Here is a 21280-nt window from a genome sequence, read left to right as displayed (position 1 = left end):
TAAGTTAGTGGTTAGTGCGTGGTGTTAGTGGCCGTTGTGGTCAAGTTGCTACCTTGTACTGCCTATTTAAAGGTGAACAAATGAATGAGAGAATGTGGCCTGCGGGCAGAGAAAAACCAATGTAGTTTCTGTGTCACACCAAGGAGAAAACTCTCGGCAAAGCCATTGCTCTCCTCCTTGGTGAGTGTGCGTGTGTGGGTTCTGGTGTGTGTTCATCAGAGAGTAGAGAGAGGTTGAAGATCAGGGAGCTGCAAGGTGCAGCTCCTACAGGACAGGCGCTAATCTCGAGAGCACATGAACGGACCAGAAAACGAGCTCAGTTGTGCCCGGGAGCCAAATCGCCCTGTCCGCATATGTGCTGCTTATTTAAGGCATTGTACTTTGTTTGATTGGTTAAGGAGAAAGTGAGAAAATGTAGCAATTGTGGCTGCCAAGGAAGTCTCACGGCAAAGCTGTCTTCTTCATCCTTGGCATAGGCGTGTGTGTAGAGTTCCTCAGAGTGTATGTGTCCGTGAGAGAGTGTTGAGAGATAGATGAAGATAGGTGCAGCCGAGGTGCTGCACCAACATAAGTTTAATCTTTATATTTTCCTTGTAAGCCTTCGTTAAATAATTTTAATGAAAAAAACTGTGTGCATCATTCTCATGCAGATGCTTCAGGTATAACCTTTTTTTTTTTTGAAAAGAGGGCAAAAGCTTTGCCCTATTCCATTAATTAAGAAGGAGAAGTTTTACAGAAAAGATGATTACAACCCAAACCCCCAGAAGAACAAGGACTACTCTCGCGGCATTAAGCTACCCATACATTTGTCACCCGCGAGGATCCAAAGCTTCGCCTCGCCCTTGATCTTGTGGAGGATGACCGACGGTGGAGCATGTTTGTTGTTGAAACCCGGCCATTTCTTTCATTCCAAATCTCCCAAGAGACGAGGAGGGCAAGAGAGGCTAAGTCTTTACGCTTGGATATCAACGCCCACCATGAATGGAGAGTAGTAGCAGGCCAAGGAAGGAGGTTGAGTTGTTGCAAGCCAAGCCAATCCTTGAGAAGCCCCCAAAGGCGGATGGTGAAGCGGCAATTGACAAGTAGATGGTTGACGGTCTCGAAGGCCCGGTGGCAAAGCTTGCAATGCCGCCCATTTGGCCACCCTCGCTTCTCCAAACGATCATTAGTCCAAAGCCTATTTTAAAGAGCAAGCCACATGAAGAACTTTATCTTAGGCGGAGCCCAAAACTTCCACACCGAAGAAGCGATCGGGGCAAGAATAGCCCCAAAGAAATGCGCCTTATAGGCGGAGCTTGAAGAGTAGGTGCCGTATTCGGTGAGGTTCCAAGTGATCTCATCCTCAAGGTCGTCTCTTACGGTGGCCTCCGTAAGCATGGTCCAAAGAGAAATGTATTGGCGGATACGTTCAGGTATAACCTCAACTTTGAAGAAAAAAAAAACGGTTTAAGCTGTAACGTATATGAGCTACTGATGGGAATGTGAATATGCCTGACAGGCTGGGTATTTAAACTGTAACATATGTGAGCTACTGATGGGAATGTGAATATGCCTGACAGGCTGGGTGCATATACCAGAGGTACTTCGTTCCGAATCGATCCAGCCTATCTGAATACCTGCGTATTTGGTAATGCAGCAACTTTGCGAATAACCTCTCCAGATTTCCTCATGTATTAGAGCATGCCACTACCTGGCTGCTCTGTCATCTAAAGCGCAGAGTTTAACTGCAGCTGAACAAGTCCAGACCTCAGGCTGTACATTGCTCGGCAATTAGACAATGACGCATCAGGTATGTCTCGAATTCACTAATAAATAAGTAAACACTCCAATCAAGAATGGCAATGTTCTCTGCAAATTAAGAACTGGCAATAACAAATACGTTTGGGCAAAGTATTGGGACTTGGGACAGACAATTCACATGCGGGCAATATATACCTATGGGAAGTTAGTACTGATGTCAAATATATATGAGAAAGTTCGTACTATGGTATGTCTGACAGTTTGAGTGCATAAGAGCATCTCCAGCCGCGTCCCCCAAAGCGTCATCCAGAGGGATTTGGGGCGCGCCGGACAAAAAATGCGTTCCAGCCGCGTCCCCCAAAGCCCATTTTTGTCCGGCGCGCCCCGATACGGTGTCCGGCGACCCGAGCCCGTCCCCGTCCCACAGGGGACGCACCGGGGACGCCGGACACACCGAAAAGCGAGGCGGGGAGTGGCGGGGCCGACCCGTCAGCGGCACAATTAATTTTAACCTAATCATCGCCTACCTCGCGACGGAGCGCAGCGACGGTGCAGTTCCCGCAGAGGGCGCAGCGACGTGTCCCGTCGCGCCTAGCTCTGCGTGCCGGCGTTAATGAGCGCCACCGCTCATCCGCCTCCCTCCGGCCTATAAAAAGGGGCGCCTCTCATCGTCCCTCTCACACACAAACCCTAGCGCCTCTCTCCCAAACCCTAGTCGCCACCATCTCTCAACAAAACTCGACGCTATGTCTGGTAGAGGCGGAGGCCGACCTCGCGGCCGCGGCCGTGGTCGTGGTCGTGGTCGTGGCCGCGGCATAGCTGAACGCTTGCCGTCGCCTTCATCGTCGGAGATGGACGTGGAGCCGGACGTGCTGTTCGAGTTCGTCCTCGTCCTCAAGGGCGACCCGCGCGGCATCCAGAGGCTGCCGGAATCCTTCGCCGAGTACGTCGGCGGCGTACGCCCGCGCAAGATGCATGCGCGGGAGGCTTCGTGCGGCTACTACCGGTGGATCGTCGACGCGATCTACGACGCGCGCGGCAAGATGTACCTCAACATCGGGCTGGGAGAAGTTCGCGCGCCACCACGGCCTCGAAGCCGGCTTCATCCTCCTGTTCTCCTACTTCGGCAACGGGGACATGAGCGTCAAGGTCTTCGACGAGAGGCGCTGCCGCCGGGACTACCACGCCGACGGGGACTCCCACGGCGACGGCACCGACGGGGAGGACGGCCGGGAGTGTTGTTTCTTCGCGGCGAATACGTGCACGGAGGTTTACGCTGTTCGCCTCATCGGTAGAACCAACAAGGGCACCATCCTCCCGCTGGATTTTCCAGTTTAGGTGGTCGGGTGTGCCCTCGAGTGTTCTTTCTTAGCAGCGAACACGAGAAACCTCCGATGCACGGCCTAGTTAGGTTTAGTTTATTTGCAATATTTTATATTTGTGTCCACCACGGTTTCAACTATGTATTAGTTTGTGGAAACCACGTACCCAATTATGTATTAGTTTGTGGAAATTGAAATAAAAATGCCAAAAAAAGTATTTTAAATGTTTGGGGAGGCGTTTGGGGGACGCGGCTGGGTAGCGACATCCCCCAAAGGCGGCACGAACAAAACACGTCCCCCAAACGCTAAATGCGGCGCGGTTTGGGGGACGCTTTGGGGGACGCGACTAGAGATGCTCTAACAGGAAACGCCGCAATCAGCTCACCAGATTTCCTCCTCTATTTTACAAAATGTCACGCGCTGGCTGCCTTCTGTCATCTCGAGCAAAGTTTAACTGCACCTGAACACGTCCAAAGCTCATTATTTTCAGTGAGACAATAACACGTCGTACATATTTCCTCAGCAAGTCAGTCAATTAAGCAGCAGGTATTTAGCCCATTCGAAAGTATTTGGAATCGATAGACAATTCACACGAAGCCGATATATATACAATTAACATCTTGTGAGTTGCAGTAAGAAAATATACAACTAACAACAGCTTCAATTCAAATAAAAAAGCAGCTTCAATTGGGGAGGAAACAGATGATTAATAACGTCAATATACAAATTACAACAAAGGGCGTTTGGTCTAGTGGTATGATTCTCGCTTTGGGTGCGAGAGGTCGCGAGTTCGATTCTCGCAACGCCCCAAATTTCAATTATTTTTTGTTTCCAATTGGTTGGTGATACGTTGTTGATTCTAGAGTTGTCTAAGCAGTTCCTTGCAGTGATGCAGTCCCCTACTTTATGCATCCTCCCATAGAAAATCTTGAAAAGTAAACCAAGTCTTGAAGGATAATGCTTGGGTGGGAAAGATTACTATGCCCTATTTATACCGTTCTAGCTTATAGCTGGGATTTCCAGAAAGATAAGCTCCCTCAGGGAAACTAAACAGAGGTAGAAGATATGTAAATCGTACCTAAAAGGGGAAATGCACTATTGTTATGCGGTTAGCTGATCAAGGGAATATTCCTAGAGGAAGAACAATCATAAAATAAGGAGATAGTTGGATGACAACTTCACAATGGACCACCTTCACAAATTGATTGATCTTTGGGTCAAGGTTCATGATGTTCACCTTGTTGAGGATGTGGATGATGACATCTCTTGAAACCTCACGGGAAATAGCCAATATTTCACGAAGTCGGCCTACGAGTTGCAATTCATTGACTCCATCTCCTCCTTTTTGCACAAAGCGGTTTCGAAGGCTTGGGCTCCCCCCAAGGCGAATTTTTCGTTGGGCTTCTCACTCAAAACCGCATATGGACGGCCGACCGGCTACAAAAATGTGGGTGGCCAAATTGTGGCCTTTGCCCCCTATGCAAGCAAACCACGGAATCATTTGTCCACCTCTTCATCGAGTGTAGGTTCTCCATTCGTCTTTCGAGCTATCTTCAACAATGGTTGCACATCCCCGACATCCAACCAAGTCAATGGGGTGGTCTCTCATTTCAGCTTTGGTGGCGAAACATGACGAATGCACATATGCCAAACCGCAAAGCCATCGCCTCCTTCACTCTTCTCGTCACTTGGGAGATTTGGAACGAACGGAACGAAAGGGTTTCCAAAAGCAAACATACGCTGCCTTTAGTTCTCGTAGAAAAAATAAAAAGGGAAGCCCACTTATGGGTGATCGCGGGTGCGAAAAAGTTGGGTGATATCATGCCGGGAGAGTAATCCCGTTTTGTTTTTTGTATTTAGTCCGGACTATCTTGGTACAATACTTCTCCTTAATTAATAGATTTGGGCAAAGTTTTTGCCCCCGTTTCAAAGAAAAAATGCGAGCTATGTCCAGATTGAGAATAAACTAGCAGAAAAGTGAGGTCAAACCATTTTGATTGGGTCTTCACCTCTCAAATATTTAGGTGTGCCAATCTCATAGAGGAAACTGCTAGCCAACAGGTGTCTACGGATGGGAGGACGGTGCTTGAGACTTTGAGTAATGTCCTGACTTATGTCATGGGGCTTTACTTGCTTTCCCGATGGTAACCATTGCAAATTGGGCATGTCGCGAGCTAAGTTTCATTGGGAAGGTGCAGGGAACGACATTTCACATAGGCGCAATATATACTTATGGGAAGTTAGTTAGTGTGTTAAATATATATGAGAAAGTCCGTACTATTTCTGAGTGAGTACTGGCAATGCACCAACGCTGCAAATAAGCTCACCAGATTTCCTCCTCTATTACAAAATGTCACTAGCTGGCTGCCTTCTGTCATCTCAAGAACACTTTAACTGCAGCTGAACAAGTCCAATGCTCACGATTTTCAGTGTGACAATAACACGTATATATTTCCTCAGAATTTTAGCAAGTAGATAACTCACACAAGGCCAATATATACAGTTAACATGTTCCAAGTTGCAGCAAGAAAATATACAATTAATAACAGCTTGAATTGCCAAATACGATCAATTGCCAGAACAAATCTGTCAAAACTACGATCACTTCTGCTGTCAAATAATAAAATTTCATTTCTGGTAATCCAACAGAACTAGCATAACTGCTCCCCAATTTCACTTAGAACCCTGAGATTTTACAATGCAGCTAGTTCTGCATTTGTACATCATAGCTATGGATATCAGAATAAGCAATGAGGCATTGAACTGACAAAATACATACATGTTAGCATCTAGAAAACTAAACTGGAATAATTAATACGTAGGGTTCAAGTCCTAATGGAAGGAACTAGATTGATCATCATTCTCCTTGTCCAAGCTTCTTCTAGTGGCACGACCTTTCAGAGCCAAACTGTTCAACCTTTTTGAAGTAACTGAAACTTCTGAACCCGCAGTGCTCTGAACATCTATTGAAGAGAATGCCCCCCGGCTGTAGTTATGTGTATCACATGATCCTTGTCTTTGGAGCGGTGGTTTATGGGAGCCAGATCCGCTCAGCCTTGCCTTAGCTGATTTGGTCAAGCCCATATAGCTCGGCGCACCGCCCTGCCCACAGTCTGATCTTCTTTCTGATGATGCGAAGTTGTTGCCGGACATTGGAGTAACTGAAGATGTTGATGGAGCGCTCTCGTCACCCACTGCGATTACGGAAGGAGGCTTTGCTGACACCCTAGTCGTGACATTGTTCCTTTTGATCTTGACTGAGCTTGCTTCAGAAAGTTTTGAGCTGACCTCGTTCATTTCGTCGATACTCTCTGAGCACCTGGAAGTGGTCTGTTCACTATGTGATTGCTCCAGAAGGCGACTCTCCCAGGGTTTCGTTGCCATCCACCCGTCCAAATAGCTCAACTGGTTGTTCCTATTAACCCCATGATTCCTGAGAGATACAGCGGGAGAGCTAGGCCTTCCGCTGTGGCTTGAGCTCCGCTGCTAAAGCAAACATGACAGCATGTCAAACAGAGTCGAGGAAATTATCTAGTATATGCCCAGATTATTCCAGCAGGATGTACCTGATGAGAGAGAGCGTAAGCGATGGCCCTTTCTCTCTTGATTGCACCCTCACGCCTCATGTATAGCTTCGATCTTACATCGTCCACAGTTCCTTGACTATCGCACCACCCTGTCTGCAATGTGAAGAATGTCATCCAAACAGGTGAGGCATCAGCATGATGATGAAACATTAACTTGTCTTATTTTACAGCAGCAGACTGTGTTTCTTATATGTTAAAAAAGCTGAAGACTAGATGTAAATTAGTTGTATGACTAGGAAAATTCTTGAAAGAATACAATTGGACAAGCCTGACTTAGCAAGAACAAGTTGCAGAAATGCATTACTGGTAGCACTTCCAAGGAAGACATACCAAAAACTGTCACTGCCCACTATGATTACTCATTCAGACAAGAAAATCATGGGCAAATGATACATAATGTCAAATCATTGGTATCAACGGAGCCAAATGCCTATATGACAGGACAATCATATCTAGCTTTCATCATGAATGAGGAGAGTAATCCTAGCGCAGCAAGTCTCTATCTAGTAAAAGTAGCGCACCACATTCGTTTATAGAAAACAAACAATAACATGACATCAACAGATCTTCTGGGGTATCGTACCTAGTTTTACTGATGCGAATCTCAACCAAGTGCACTCAAAGTGTAAAAATTCTTGACTTGTACAAGCAGTTTAACATAATGATGCGCTTAGCACTATCATGCAGAAATAGCAAACGGACCCAGCCATCACCATGAACAACAAAGCGCAACGGAAGAGAGTAGCAGTAGTGTATACCTCTGCCTCCTTGACGGGATCCGCGTGGCTGGCGCGTTCGTCGAGCGCGTCGCCCTGGGAGGAGTCGGCGGAGAGGCGCGTGCGCCTGTCCCTGGCCCGCGCCTGCACCCTGACGAGCGCCTGCATGCACTTGACGGTGACTGCGAGCTGCTTGCGCACGCGGCGGCCGCGCACGAGCGCCTGCAGCCGCACGATGCCCCGCAGCGCCCTCAGCGCCCTCCTGGCCTGCGCGCAGAGAGATCCAGCAAGGGGGTTTTGAGGAAGCGAACTCTGAAGAAGCTGGAATTTTGACGGAGGGAGGGACGGCGGCGTACCAGGAAGCCGCGGAAGGCTGTCTGGATTCGGAGCGCGGCCCACTCGTGCCTGATGACGCGGAAGTCCCTGGGCGTGGCGCGCACGACGGCCGCGACGGCGGAGCTGAGCGCGTCGGCTGCGGCGGCGGCCGTCGAGGAGGAGGTCTCGGAGACCTCGGAGGCCGCCGCCGACGCGGCGCCCCGCCCGCCGGAGGAGGTCCGCCAGAGCCGGCTCCACTTGCGGCCCTTGCCGTGCTTCTCCGCTGCGGTCGCCGGCTTGAGGCCCACCAGCGTCTTGATCCACTTCCCCGACGCCCCCATGGATGGATTCTTCCGCAACCGCGACGCCGACGAAACCCAAGGAAAATTGCCTCCCCGACGCGGCCTCTCTCGCGTTTTCTCTGGAACCGACTAGCGAGCACTACTCCCACGAACGAAGGAAGGAACGAGGCCAAACGGGCGGATTTTGACTTGTTGGGCGTCGTGCGTTCGGTTACGACTTTCGAGGCAGAGAGTGGGGATGATAGGGATTAGGGAGGAGCCGTTTGGGCGGAGTTTCAAATTTTGAAATGCAAGAGGAGCAAGAAGCCGGGAAAAAGCGAGCTGGGGGTAACGGTGGCCCACCGCGTGGGGCCCGCGCGTGCCGTTTTTGGTACGCTGGCTGGCGTTGTGGGGTCCGGCGACAAAGAGGCGCGGCATTTGCGGCGGGCGCCGTCACGCGGACGCTTTCTTTCTGCAGTCACACACACGTACAGTACATGGGGCTTGGCGAAAGAAGAAGGGCTCGGATTCCCGACGGGACGCTGCCGCGTGGGGCCAGATTGGTGCCTTGGCAGGAGATGCGTGGCGGGATCTACTGGGGACCGTTTGCCCGGCCCGTGAGTTGGACGAGCTCGTGGGCGTTGCTCGCTTGCGGTGACGACGAGCCGCGGCGCGCGTACGGTATGAACCACGGAATCGTGGGGCCCTGGAGCGGACGCACGCGTGTGTTACAGCTTTGTTCCTCATTTTCTTTTCTGCCGAGGACATCTCAGCGGGGCCGCGCGACGCATTTTAGCGTTCGGAAATGTTCGCGCGGGCGTTCGTTTGCGTCGGCTGAAATTGGTCGAAATCGACCGCGCGTCTGTTTGCGTCGGGGGTGGCTGCAGCGGCACAACGCATTTTTTTTGCCGAATCATTTTTGTTAACATGAAAACATAATTTACATAGTTTAACACATGAAAATAAAACCCTAAACGCCTGCGCCTACTGCTGCTCCTCGTCGCTGTCGAGCACGATGAGCTCCGGTGCCATCCACGTCCAGTTGGAAACCGGAGGAGCGTACGCCGGGCGCGCCGGCGTTGCTGGAGGTAGAGGCGCCCAGGGCTCTGGCTGTGGCGGCGGTGGAGGCACCCAGGGATGTGGCGGCGGTGGAGGCGCCCAGGGATGCAGCTGTGGAGGAGGAGCCTAGGGGTTGTACGGCGGCGGTCGTGGCGCGGTCAAGTCCTGTAGCGCCAGTCGAAGCGCTTCATCCTCCGACAGGCCCGACGATATGACACCGGTGGCGTAGCGGGGCAGCAGCGGCTGCACAGGTGGCTCGTTCTCGGAGACGATGACGCGAGTTTCGCCATCTCGTCGTCTGTCATGTTCACGGGGAAGTCAAATTTGCGGTCCTCCGCCATGGCTTGCTGCCATTCGTGGAAGACGGTCGCGACGTAGTCAACGTTGTCATCCTTGACATCCTCGTTATGGTACGCGAGCGTCTCAATGTAGTCGTCGTCGTTGTCGTGGCCGTCGTCTTCGTTGTACTGCGCGTGCGTCGGCGCCTGCTGTCTTCGTGGACGAGTCGGCGGTGGACGGTCGAAGGGAAAATCTCTGTCGCCCATGAAGCCCGTCCTCCTCCTCCTATCCGTCTCGGTCGACAGATAGGTACGCCAACTTTCAGAGTCGATGGCGTACGCCAGATCGGCGCGGAGGTCCGACGGCAAGTGCCGCCTCCTTCGCCGGATCTCCGCGGTCCGATCAGGCTCGCGCGCAGGGACGGGAGGTATGGGCACCCGGCGGAAACTGAGCCGCCAGGCAGTTGCACGCCTGACCAGGCCTCGCACGGCATCCATTTCCCGTGCATCAGCCTCCCCAGCGTGACGGGCAGTGGCACCCTCTGCGTCCCAACTTTGCTGCCGCTGCCGGAGGGCTCGAAGTCGTTCTTCCTCCCCATGGCGCTGCGGCGGTGGTGGTGCGAGTGGAGGTGTGTGATACGTCTCAAACGTATTGATACGCGTACAGCACGCGTCCGTTGGGAACCCCAAGAGGAAGGTGTGATGCGTACAGCGGCAAGTTTTCCCTCAGTACGAAACCAAGATTTATCGAACCAGTAGGAGCCAAGAAGCACGTTGAAGGTTGATGGCGGCGAGATGTAGTGCGGCGCAACACCAGCGATTCCGGCGCCAACGTGGAACCTGCACAACACAAACCAAGTACTTTGCCCCAACGAAACAGCGAGGTTGTCAATCTCACCGGCTTGCTGTAACAAAGGATTAGATGTATAGTGTGGATGATGATTGTTTGCAAAGAACAGTAGAACAAGTATTGCAGTAGATTGTATTTCAGTATAGAGATTGGACCGGGGTCCACAGTTCACTAGAGGTGTCTCTCCCATAAGATAAACAGCATGTTGGGTGAACAAATTACAGTTGGGCAATTGACAAATAGAGAGGGCATGACCATGCACATACATATTATGATGAGTATAGTGAGATTTAATTGGGCATTACGATAAAGTACATAGACCGCTATCCAGCATGCATCTATGCCTAAAAAGTCCACCTTCTGGTTATCATCCGAACCCCCTTCCAGTATTAAGTTGCTAACAACAGACAATTGCATTAAGTATTGCGCGTAATGTAATCAATAACTACATCCTCGGACATAGCATCAATGTTTTATCCCTAGTGGCAACAACACATCCATAACCTTAGGGGTTCTTGTCACTCCCTGCATTCACGGAGACATGAACCCACTATCGAGCATAAATACTCCCTCTTGGAGTTACAAGCATCAACTTGGCCAGAGCATCTACTAGTAATGGAGAGCATGCAAGATCATAAATAACACATAGATATAAATTGATAATCAACATAACATGGTATTCCCTATTCATCGGATCCCAACAAACACAACATATAGCATTACAGATAGATGATCTTGATCATGTTCGGCAGCGCACAAGATCCGACAATGAAGCATAATGAGGAGAAGACAACCATCTAGCTACTGCTATGGACCCATAGTCCAGGGGTAGACTACTCACACATCACTCCGGAGGCGACCATGGCGGTGAAGAGTCCTCCGGGAGATGATTCCCCTCTCCGGCAGGGTGCCGGAGGCGATCTCCTGAATCCCCCGAGATGGGATTGGCGGCGGCGGCGTCTCTGGGAAGGTTTTCCGTATCGTGGCTCTCGCATGCTGGGGGTTTCGCGATGAAGGCTATTTGTAGGCGGAAGGGCAGGTCAAGGGGCGTCACGAGGGGCCCAGGAGACAGGTCGGCGCGGCCAAGGGTGGGGCCGCGCCGCCCTACCTCCTGGCCACCTCGTGGCCCCACTTCATTGACTCTCCGGTCTTCTGGAAGCTTCGTGTGAAAATAGGCCCCACGGGCGTTGATTTCGTCCAATTCGAGAATATTTCCTTACTAGGATTTCGAAACCAAAAACAGCGTGAAAACGACAAGCTGGCTCTTCGGCATCTTGTTAATAGGTTAGTTCCGGAAAATGCATAAATATGACATAAAGTATGCATAAAACATGTAGATATCATCAATAATGTGGCATGGAACATAAGAAATTATCGATACGTCGGAGACGTATCAGCATCCCCAAGCTTAGTTTACGCTCGTCCGAGCGGGTAAACGATAACAAAGATAATTTCTGGAGTGACATGCCATCATAACCTTGATCATACTATTGTAAGCATATGTAATGAATGCAGCTGATCAAAACAATGTATATGACATGAGTAAACAAATGAATCATATAGCAAAGACTTTTCATGAATAGTACTTCAAGACAAGCATCAATAAGTCTTGCATAAGAGTTAACTCATAAAGCAATAATTCAAAGTAGAGGTATTGAAGCAACACAAAGGAAGATTAAGTTTCAGCGGTTGCTTTCAACTTATAACATGTATATCTCATGGATATTGTCAATGTAAAGTAATATAACAAGTGCAATATGCAAGTATGTAGGAATCAATGCACAGTTCACACAAGTGTTTGCTTCTTGAGGTGGAGAGAGATAGGTGAACTGACTCAACATAAAAGTAAAGGGATTTCTATTTTCGTGCCCTCGGGTCCTTAGTTGTACTCAGTTTTCCCCAGCCCCTTAGTTTTTCCTCAGTTTTACCCTAGCCTTTGTCTGAAGACCCGCAGAAGGAGCTCAGACGGAAGGAATCCGTTTATTTGGACGTTCCGTGGCGACGTGTTGCGCCGCGTCGTACGTGGGGCCGCGTCGTGTGGGGCCACGTCCGCGTGGGGCTGGTAGAAAGGGACCGCGTGGGACAGGACGAGAAGCGTTTGGTTGCACGTGAGCAGGAGCTGGGTTTTGTCTCTCTCGGCCCAAATTGGCATTTTTAAGAGCACCTTTTCCCCTCTTTCTCTCTCTGTCTTTTTCACAAAATTAGTATCAAATCTAGAGAAGCTTCTATTTCTGTCTTTCTTCAATATGGCAGCAAATCTAGTAGCAAATCTCTGGGGTTATTTATGCCTTTTGGCCCTCGTTTTTTGCCCAATATGGCAGCAAATCTAGTAGCAAATCTAGAAGCTAGTATATGATAAATTCACAACAGCATAATCACAAAACTAAGTATAATACATAAACTGCATACAACAGCCAAAAGCAGGCAATAACGTTGTTAATGTTCACGACAAACTAAGCTGAAAAATATACAAGACGCACGCAATGTATGGACAACAAGAAGATTAGGATGAATGAATTTGTTCTTCATTCCTCCTCATATATTTCTTCGTCGCTCCATTCGTGCATTTCCCCAAGGAAATATTCATTGAACTCCTTCCGTCTGCAGTGTGCGACCAATACATCCTCCAAACGGTATGGCCTGTGTTCATTACTCATACCGTAGCTTCCTATTCTATCCACACGAACTGGCCACTCATCCCAGGCCTTTGTATCATGAGAGTACTCTCTGATATAACCCAAATCCGCGTAGTAGATGCTGCCAGGTCGAAGTGTCGGGTACACTCTCGTGTCGACGGAGATACACCGGATATAATTCACGAAGAAGGCATTACTGCCAATGTTACTGACCGGATGGAGAGAGCGGCTCTGAGTGTCCACACGGTACACCAAAGGTTTGCCCGCCAAAGCCTCGCTGACCAACAACACAAGCAGCAGATCACCATCCGACTTCACAAGGTAGAACTTCGACGTCCAAGTTCTGGAAATGAAATTAGTGTCTCCATCTTGACAAGTGCTCGCATGCTGTCATGCAACTCGTACATTGGTGCACACTATTCTTCCGATCTCAAAATTGTCCGCAGCCTACCGCATACAGTTCACCATTGAACGGGGTAATGCAACACAGACAATGGTTCTTGATCGAAAATCTTCCTTCTCCCCAATCTTCATTTATATCCTTAGTTGGAGTGCTCTCATCGACCCAACCAATTTCCGACGGGTAATTGGCGGCAACGAAGATCATAGTCGGGGATTTGATAACGCCGATCGATTTCGGAAGAACAGATGGCATCTCGCGCCTCAAACATAGTGTTCGATTTCTTTGTGAGTGGGTTCAGCAGCCGTATCTTGTGCGGCGGGTTCTTCTGGGCAAGCACGATGACACCACAGCAAAAGCCGACGAAGTAGTATCTAAAATATATTGATGAAGATAACATTCAGCACTAAGATGTGTTTAAGATTGAAAATAAAAAGGTAGATATGGAGGAATTTGAACCTTGTATGAACTTCCGATAGATCTATGGTGACGTAGCGTGATGTGCCGAGTTGGAGGAAGGTGAACTCAGCGACGCGTGGAAGGGCGTGGTGTAGCATGATCCATTCGTCCGTGTGCACGTCGGGCTCATGCAAACCTGAGCGCCAATTTCTACGGACTTGCCTCATAGCGAGTAGGTGTCGGCGTACTCCTCGTTCGCCGGTAAGCATTGGCCGATCTTGTGAAGTGGTCCATCAGCCAGAGAGAGGCCCGAGCTCACGGAGGCGCCGCGCTTGGATGCGCCGCCCTCGGAGGCGACGCGCTCGGCGGCGACGGGCTCGGCGGCGACGGGCTCGGAGGCAACGGGCTCGGAGGCGACGGGCGCGGAGGCGACGGGCTCGGAGGCGACGGCCGCTGGCGCATTCTTCTTCTCCATCGCCGGCAGGGTAGCGTGCGTACGGCGGTTGGGGTTTTTTCGATTTGGAGAAGTTGATGGGACGTGAGAGGGGTGGTTTCGTGCGTGAGCGAGAATGAGACGACCGTGTGCGAGAGGGAGGGAGGGAGGGGCTTACGCGTCCTAAATGCGACCCGCGTCCTACGCGTCCACTATTTGCACGTCCGCACCGCGACACGCGTCAACAATGGCACGTCTTGCACTACGCACCGCAACACGCGTCCTCGGGTCTAACCCCGGAAATTTAGATATACTCGAGTATACCCCCGAGTCATATACTAGCATTTTTTGTGTGCTCAGTTTTCTCCTTGAGTGCTAATATCGGCTAGTGTAATATACTCAGTTTTACCCTCAAGTGGCTGGTCAACAGAGAGTCAACAAATGGGATTAACTAGTTAAATGAGTTATTTAATGTGCAAAAAAATCCGAAAAAGAGTGGCACTTACTCATGGAGTCTTTACCACAAATTGCCACTTCTCAAATCATAGATAAATCGTAGATAAATCAAGTTTTACCACAAATTGCCACTTCTCAAATCACCTAGTAGCAATGAAGGTGCATGGTTTTCCACAATAAGCCCTTCCCAAAACAGCTTCCCCCAAATCATACTTTGTCTAAATGAGGCCACAATTCTCACACTGATGTATATTGGTATTGCAAATAGTTTGAAGCAGGCCAAGATGGGTTTCATTGTACAAAACACGCATTTTCCATTTTTTAAATCTCATATTTGAATCCCTTAGTCTGTTTACTACTCACCTGCCCTTGGTTTCTTGATACTACTCAGTTTTGTCCTCTCCCTTCACAAACTCTCACACACGCCCAACATTGCCCTGATTGGTCTAGCCCATGTCACGCGGATCGTGCCCGCCGATCGTTGATCGTATGATCTAACGGGCAGGATAACCCCTATCTCTCTCTCTGGTCAGGGCCACCACCCTCTCTCTCCCTCTCTCTGTCGTCGGTTAGCTTCACGCAAAGTTTGGTTTTATGCATTATTTTTTACGAGCTAAATTATAAACTCTTTTTAGGCATTACTTTTCACGCAAAAAATGATAAACCATCACCGATTTGTTGTAGCCATTACTTTTCACGCAAAAAATGATACACCATCACCCATTTCGTGTACCCATTACTTTTCACGCAAAAAACGATAAACCATCACCGATTTTGTTGTAGCCATTATTTTTCACGCAAAAAATGATACACCATCACCCATTTCGTGTACCCATTACTTTTCACGCAAAAAAATGATACACCATCACCCATTTCGTGTACCCATTACTTTTCACGCAAAAAAAGATAAACCATCACCGATTTTGTTGTAGCAATTACTTTTCACGCAAAAAATGATACACCATCACCCATTTCTTGTAGCCATTACTTTTCACGCAAAAAACGATAAACCATCACCGATTTTGTTGTAGCCATTACTTTTCACGCAAAAAACAATAAACCATCACCGATTTTGTTGTAGCCATTACTTTTCACGCAAAAAATGATACACCATCAACGATTTGTTGTAGCCATTACGGTAAATGATAAACTATCACGAATTACCATTTCTTTTAGGCATTACTTTTCACGGTAAAATGATAAACTATATCACGAAGTTCCATTTCCGTCAAGATAGTCCGCGTTACTTTTTGTTGAGATATATACCCCCACAACGGTCATCTCCTCCTTAAATTATTGTGTAAACCCCCACAACGGTCACCTCCTCCTTAATTTATTGTGTAAACCCCTACAACGGTCATCTCTCCCTTATAAACATCCACAACGGCCATCCCTTGTGTCAATAGATTCTGCCTCTCTCTTCTTCGTTCATATACACTTGATCATCCATTGCCATGGCTTCCACGTCTCGGACGCGGAACGGAAGGGGAAGGGGAAGAGGAAGGGGCGGCCGGGTGGTGGATCATCATCATTGCCACCACCACCGTCGTCAACACTGCCATTGATCATAGAGGAGTTCTTCATCGTCATCTATGAAGACCCTTTGGTCAAGAAGGTACGTATGCGTTCCCACATATATGATGCATGTGATTAATTATGGGCATGTTCTAAAAAACCTTTAATTTCAAACGATCGGCGCTCGATCTCTTTGCGAGCACTCCCAAAAAAGTTTGCGGACTATCTTGACGGCCGGAGCCGCCTAAGGTGTATCTCGCGAGCAGCTGACTCGCGGTCCTCGTCTCCGGACCGTGGAGGTCCTATTTGACGGACAAGGCCGGATGTATCTCGACAAGGGCTGGGAGAATTTCGCCATCGCGCACGGTGTGGATTTCGGCTGCTACGTACACTTCAAATATGAAGGCGATGATGTGCTCACGATGAAGGTGTTCGACGGAACAATGTGCGGGAAGTACTACTACTCAGACGACGAAGATACTGACGATGAAAGTGACGTCGACGTGAAGCCATGCATCCATCCCCTTTAGAGATCTAGCTATTTTCTATATATTTAGAGATCTAGCTATTTTCTATATATTATGCACAATGTTTAGCATAAGAGTCACTTTAGATTAAACTACGAAAATAGTCATCTCGCCATGGGCCGAGGCGGCCCCACGAAGCGGTTCTATATTATATTCTCTAAATAAATAGACAACCCCAGCGGTCATTGGCTGCGTGAGGCCCCACGGAGCGGCAATATATGATTTTCTATAAATAAATAGACGACCCCACTGGTTATTGGCTGCGGCAGCCCCACAGAGCGGCAAATATATGTCTTTTCCTGAAAAATAGACGACCCCACTGGTCATTGGCTGCGGCAGCCCCACAGAGCGGCAATATATGTCTTTTCCTGAAAAATATACGACCCCACTGGTTATTGGCTGCGGCAGCCCTATAGACCGGCCCCATTTGTCATTGGCAGCACCGCATATAAAATCATGAAATAAAACGACCCACACGTCAGCGATAGATGGATGGCTGCTCCGACGTGTCTCCTGACCCTACCCGTCAGCACGAGACGGTCAGGGAGGAGCTGCCTCGTGCGGCCCCACCCGGTCGGACTAACGGTCAAGGCCTCCGACCCGACGGCTACCGGCCGTTCCAGCACTTGTGCGTGTTTCAAACTAGAGGAGGGGAAAACTGAGGAAAAACTAAGGGACTGGGGAAAACTGAGTACAACTAACGAACCAGGGGCACGAAAATAGAAATCCCAAAAGTAAAAGAATGATCCTTCAAAGAGGAAATCATCGATTGCTATATTTGTGCTAGAGCTTTGTTTTTGAAAACAAGAAACAATTTTGTCAACGGTAGTAATAAAGCATATGCGTTATGTAAATTATATCTTACAAGTTGCAAGCCTCATGCATAGTATACTAATAGTGCCCGCACCTTGTCCTAATTAGCTTGGATTACCGGGATTATCGCAATGCACATGTTTTAACCAAGTGTCACAAAGGGGTACCTCTATGCCGCTCGTACAAAGGTCTAAGGAGAAAGCTCGCATTGGATTTCTCGCTATTGATTATTCTCAACTTAGACATCCATACCGGGACAACATAGACAACAGATAATGGACTCCTCTTAATGCATAAGCATGTAGCAACAAATAATTTTCTCATATGAGATTGAGGATATATGTCCAAAACTGAAACTTCCACCATGGATCATGGCTTTAGTTAGCGGCCCAATGTTCTTCTCTAACAAAATGCATGCTCTAACTATTAGGTGGTAAATCTTCCTTACTTCAGACAAGACGAACATGCATAGCAACTCACATGATATTCAACAAAGAGTAGTTGATGGCGTCCCCAGGAACATGGTTATCGCACAACAAGCAACTTAATAAGAGATAAAATGCATAAGTACATATTCAATACCACAATAGTTTTTAGGCTATTTGTCCCATGAGCTATATATTGTAAAAGGTAGAGGATAGAAATTTAAAGGTAGCACTCAAACAATTTACTTTGGAAGGGATGAACCCCGCTGCATACGGGGGTAGCTGCGCACCCATGGTCCGTCCGACGCGTGTCTAACGCTGTCTATTTGCCTTCCTTCGGATGGAATCTTTCTTTGTGGTCCAACTCACACTGATTCTCTTCTAACCCAAACGCTTGTCCTCTCATCCTGAACCACTCAGTCCATCTCATCTTCCCCATCTCCTCCTCTCCACTAGCTGTCCACTGCTCCCAGATTGGCCGTGCGCCGCCGGAACCAGCTACATCCGCCCCCAACACCACGCCTCTGCCGCGCCAGCCACGACGCCTTCTACCTCGAGCTGCTCTGTGCTGCCCTCCGAAGAGACAACCATGGTGGCCTTCCCTGCCTCGGGGGATCGAGATCCCCCGCAACGCCCTTCGTCGGGCCGACCGTGCCGCCACCACCGGCTGCATCATGATGCCCTCGACGCCGGCAGCTGCTCGCGACCCGGCCGCCCGACTACCTCGGCGCCGCCGGCTGCGCGCGTCCCGGCCGCGCGACGGCCTCGACGCCGGCAGTTGCTCGAGACCCGGCGGCTGCGAGATGCAGCTCGCGTCCTGGCCACCCGACGACCTCCGCGCCGCCGGCTGCTCGCCTCCCGGCCGTCAAAGACCACGACCTGCTGCGCCGGTGCGTAGGATAGTGGGGATGATGGCGGCGCTGCAAGATCCGTCGAGCGCTCTTCGTCGAGCGGACGCAGCAAGGACATGTTGCGAGAGCTCGAGGGGGAGGCCATGGCGGACGCGCCACTGCCTCTCTCCTGGACCTCGTTGGGGAAGGGGACGGGTTGGAGCTCATCAGTGCCTCACCTCGCCCGCGTTGATTATTAACTACCTCAAGCATTGTCTCCTGCTACACATCTCCGCCGCGTGGGGGTCGATTCAGTTGATTGTTGACCGCCGCCGCACAGCGCGACGGGGCCCTCTGCCATGACGCGACCGGTCGGAGGTAGGAGACGAGGAAGGACAGCTCGCGGTGTCCGCCATGGCTGCAACCTCGAGCTGGCGTCGACTCAATTTGTGATTCCGTTCGTGGCACAGACGGATTTCTCCAACGAGCGGTGGTGAGTTGTAGCAAGCGAATGGAGGCGCTGGTGAGCGGTGGTAGGTGGTGAACTGTAGCAAGTCCTTTTCCGTAACTGTAGTCTTCGATCATAGAGTGCTGGAGTACTAATCTGTATTTGGTATAGCGTTTTATTAGTGCTATTGTTAATTAACGCTGGAGATTTAATTTGGTATCCTTTGTAAATCGGAGAGAGAAACAAACTGCTAGGCAAATATTCGAACGACAACACACCAAGCGACAAGGAACATGGCATCTCCCAATTTTTTATTCTCTTTCCATGAAATTGGTCCCACAAATCGCAAGCATTCCGTTGCAGTCACCGTGTAATCGCCGTTAATGCTTGGAAGAATCCAACGGTGAACTTAAATATCCAACGATAGTGCATGCATGCGCAGCTACCCATGTGGGTAGCAAAATCACTCTCTACTTTGGAATGGCGGGGAAATACCATGTAGTAGGTAGGTATGGTGGACACAAATGGCATAGTGGTTGGCTCAAGTATTTTGGATGCATGAGAAGTATTCCCTCTCGATACAAGGTTTAGGCTAGCAAGGCTATTTGAAACAAACACAAGGATGAAACGGTGCAGCAAAACTCACATAAAAGACATATTGAAAACATTATAAGACTCTACACCGTCTTCCTTGTTGTTCAAACTCAATACTAGAAATTATCTAGACTTTAGAGAGACCAAATATGCAAACCAAATTTTAGCATGCTCTATGTATTTCTCCATTAATAAGTGCAAAGTATATGATGCAAGAGCTTAAACATGAGCACAACCATTGCCAAGTATCACATTATCCAAGACATTATAGCAATTACTACATGTAGTATTTTCCAATTCCAACCATATAACAATTTAACGAAGAAGAAACTTCGCCATGAATACTATGAGTAAAGCTTAAGGACATATTTGTCCGTATGCAACAGCGGAGCGTGTCTCTCTCCCACACAATGAATGATAGGATCCATTTTATTCAAACAAAACAAAAAACAAAAACAAACCGACGCTCCAAGCAAAGCACATAAGATGTGATGGAATAAAAATATAGTTTCAGGGGAGGAACCTGATAATGTTGTCGATGAAGAAGGGGATGCCTTGGGCATCCCCAAGCTTAGACGCTTGAGTATTCTTGATATATGCATGGGTGAACCACCGGGGCATCCCCAAGCTTAGAGCTTTCACTCTCCTTGATCATGTTGTATCATCTCCCTCTCTTGATCCTTGAAAACTTCCTCCACACCAAACTCAAAACAACTCATTAGAGGGTTAGTGCACAATCAAAATATACATATTCAGAGGTGACATAATCATTCTTAACACTTCTGGACATTGCACAAAGCTACTGAAAGTCAATGGAATCGAAATATCCATCAAGCATAGCAAAATAGGCAATGCGAAATAAAAGGCAGAATCTGTCGAAATAGAACAGTTCGTAATGATGAATTTTATTGAGGCACCAGACTTTCTCAAATGAAAATGCTCAAATTGAATGAAAGTTGCGTACATATCTGAGGATCACTCACGTAAATTGGCTTAATTTTCTGAGTTACCTACAGAGAATTAGACCCAGATTCGTGACAAGAAAGAAATCTGTTTCTGCGCAGTAATCCAAATCTAGTATGAACCTTACTATCAACGACTTTACTTGGCACAACAAAACACAAAACTAAGATAAGGAGAGGTTGCTACAGTAGTAAACAACTTCCAAGACACAAAATAAAAACAAAGGTACTGTAGTAAAAACATGGGTTGTCTCCCATAAGCACTTTTCTTTAACGCCTTTCAGCTAGGCGCAGAAAGTGTATATCAAGTGTTATCAAGAGACGAAGTGTCAACATCATAATTTGTTCTAATAATAGAATCAAAAGGTAACTTCATTCTATTTCTAGGGAAGTGTTCCATACCTTTCTTGAGAGTAAATTGATATTTAATATTACCTTCCTTCATATCAATGATAGCACCAACAGTTCGAAGAAAAGGTCTTGTGGAGCTCTTTCCGTGTGCCATTCAGAGTAATTGATCATCATATTATCAAGAAGCTTTGTTGCTTCACCAAGAGTGATGGACATAAAGGTACCTCCAGCAGCTGAATCCAATAGGTTCCGCGAAGAAAAATTCAGTCCTGCATAAAAGGTTTGGATGATCATCCAAGTAGTTAGTCCATGGGTTGGGCAATTTTTAACCAGAGATTTCATT

General features: G+C 48.4%; 1 protein-coding gene and 1 non-coding gene across 2 annotated transcripts; one reads left to right on the top strand and one right to left on the bottom strand.

The window, feature by feature from the left end:
- The first annotated feature begins 3799 nt into the window (after nucleotides 1-3799).
- On the top strand, nucleotides 3800-3871 carry TRNAP-UGG. The gene has a single exon. It is a non-coding gene; the product is annotated as a tRNA-Pro (tRNA).
- Nucleotides 3872-5894: 2023 nt separating this feature from the next.
- Nucleotides 5895-8021, bottom strand: LOC124663236 (protein IQ-DOMAIN 6-like). Its single transcript, XM_047200959.1, has 4 exons — nucleotides 7722-8021; nucleotides 7408-7632; nucleotides 6629-6742; nucleotides 5895-6545 (listed from the first exon to the last, which is right to left on the bottom strand). The coding sequence occupies exons 1-4, from the start codon at nucleotides 8019-8021 to the stop codon at nucleotides 5895-5897; spliced, it is 1290 nt and encodes a 429-aa protein (XP_047056915.1).
- Nucleotides 8022-21280: the final 13259 nt, after the last annotated feature.

The sequence above is a fragment of the Lolium rigidum genome, chromosome 6 (genome assembly GCF_022539505.1).
Source record: "Lolium rigidum isolate FL_2022 chromosome 6, APGP_CSIRO_Lrig_0.1, whole genome shotgun sequence".
Lineage (NCBI taxonomy): Eukaryota > Viridiplantae > Streptophyta > Magnoliopsida > Poales > Poaceae > Lolium > Lolium rigidum.
This window is presented reverse-complemented; position numbering and strand designations above follow the sequence as displayed.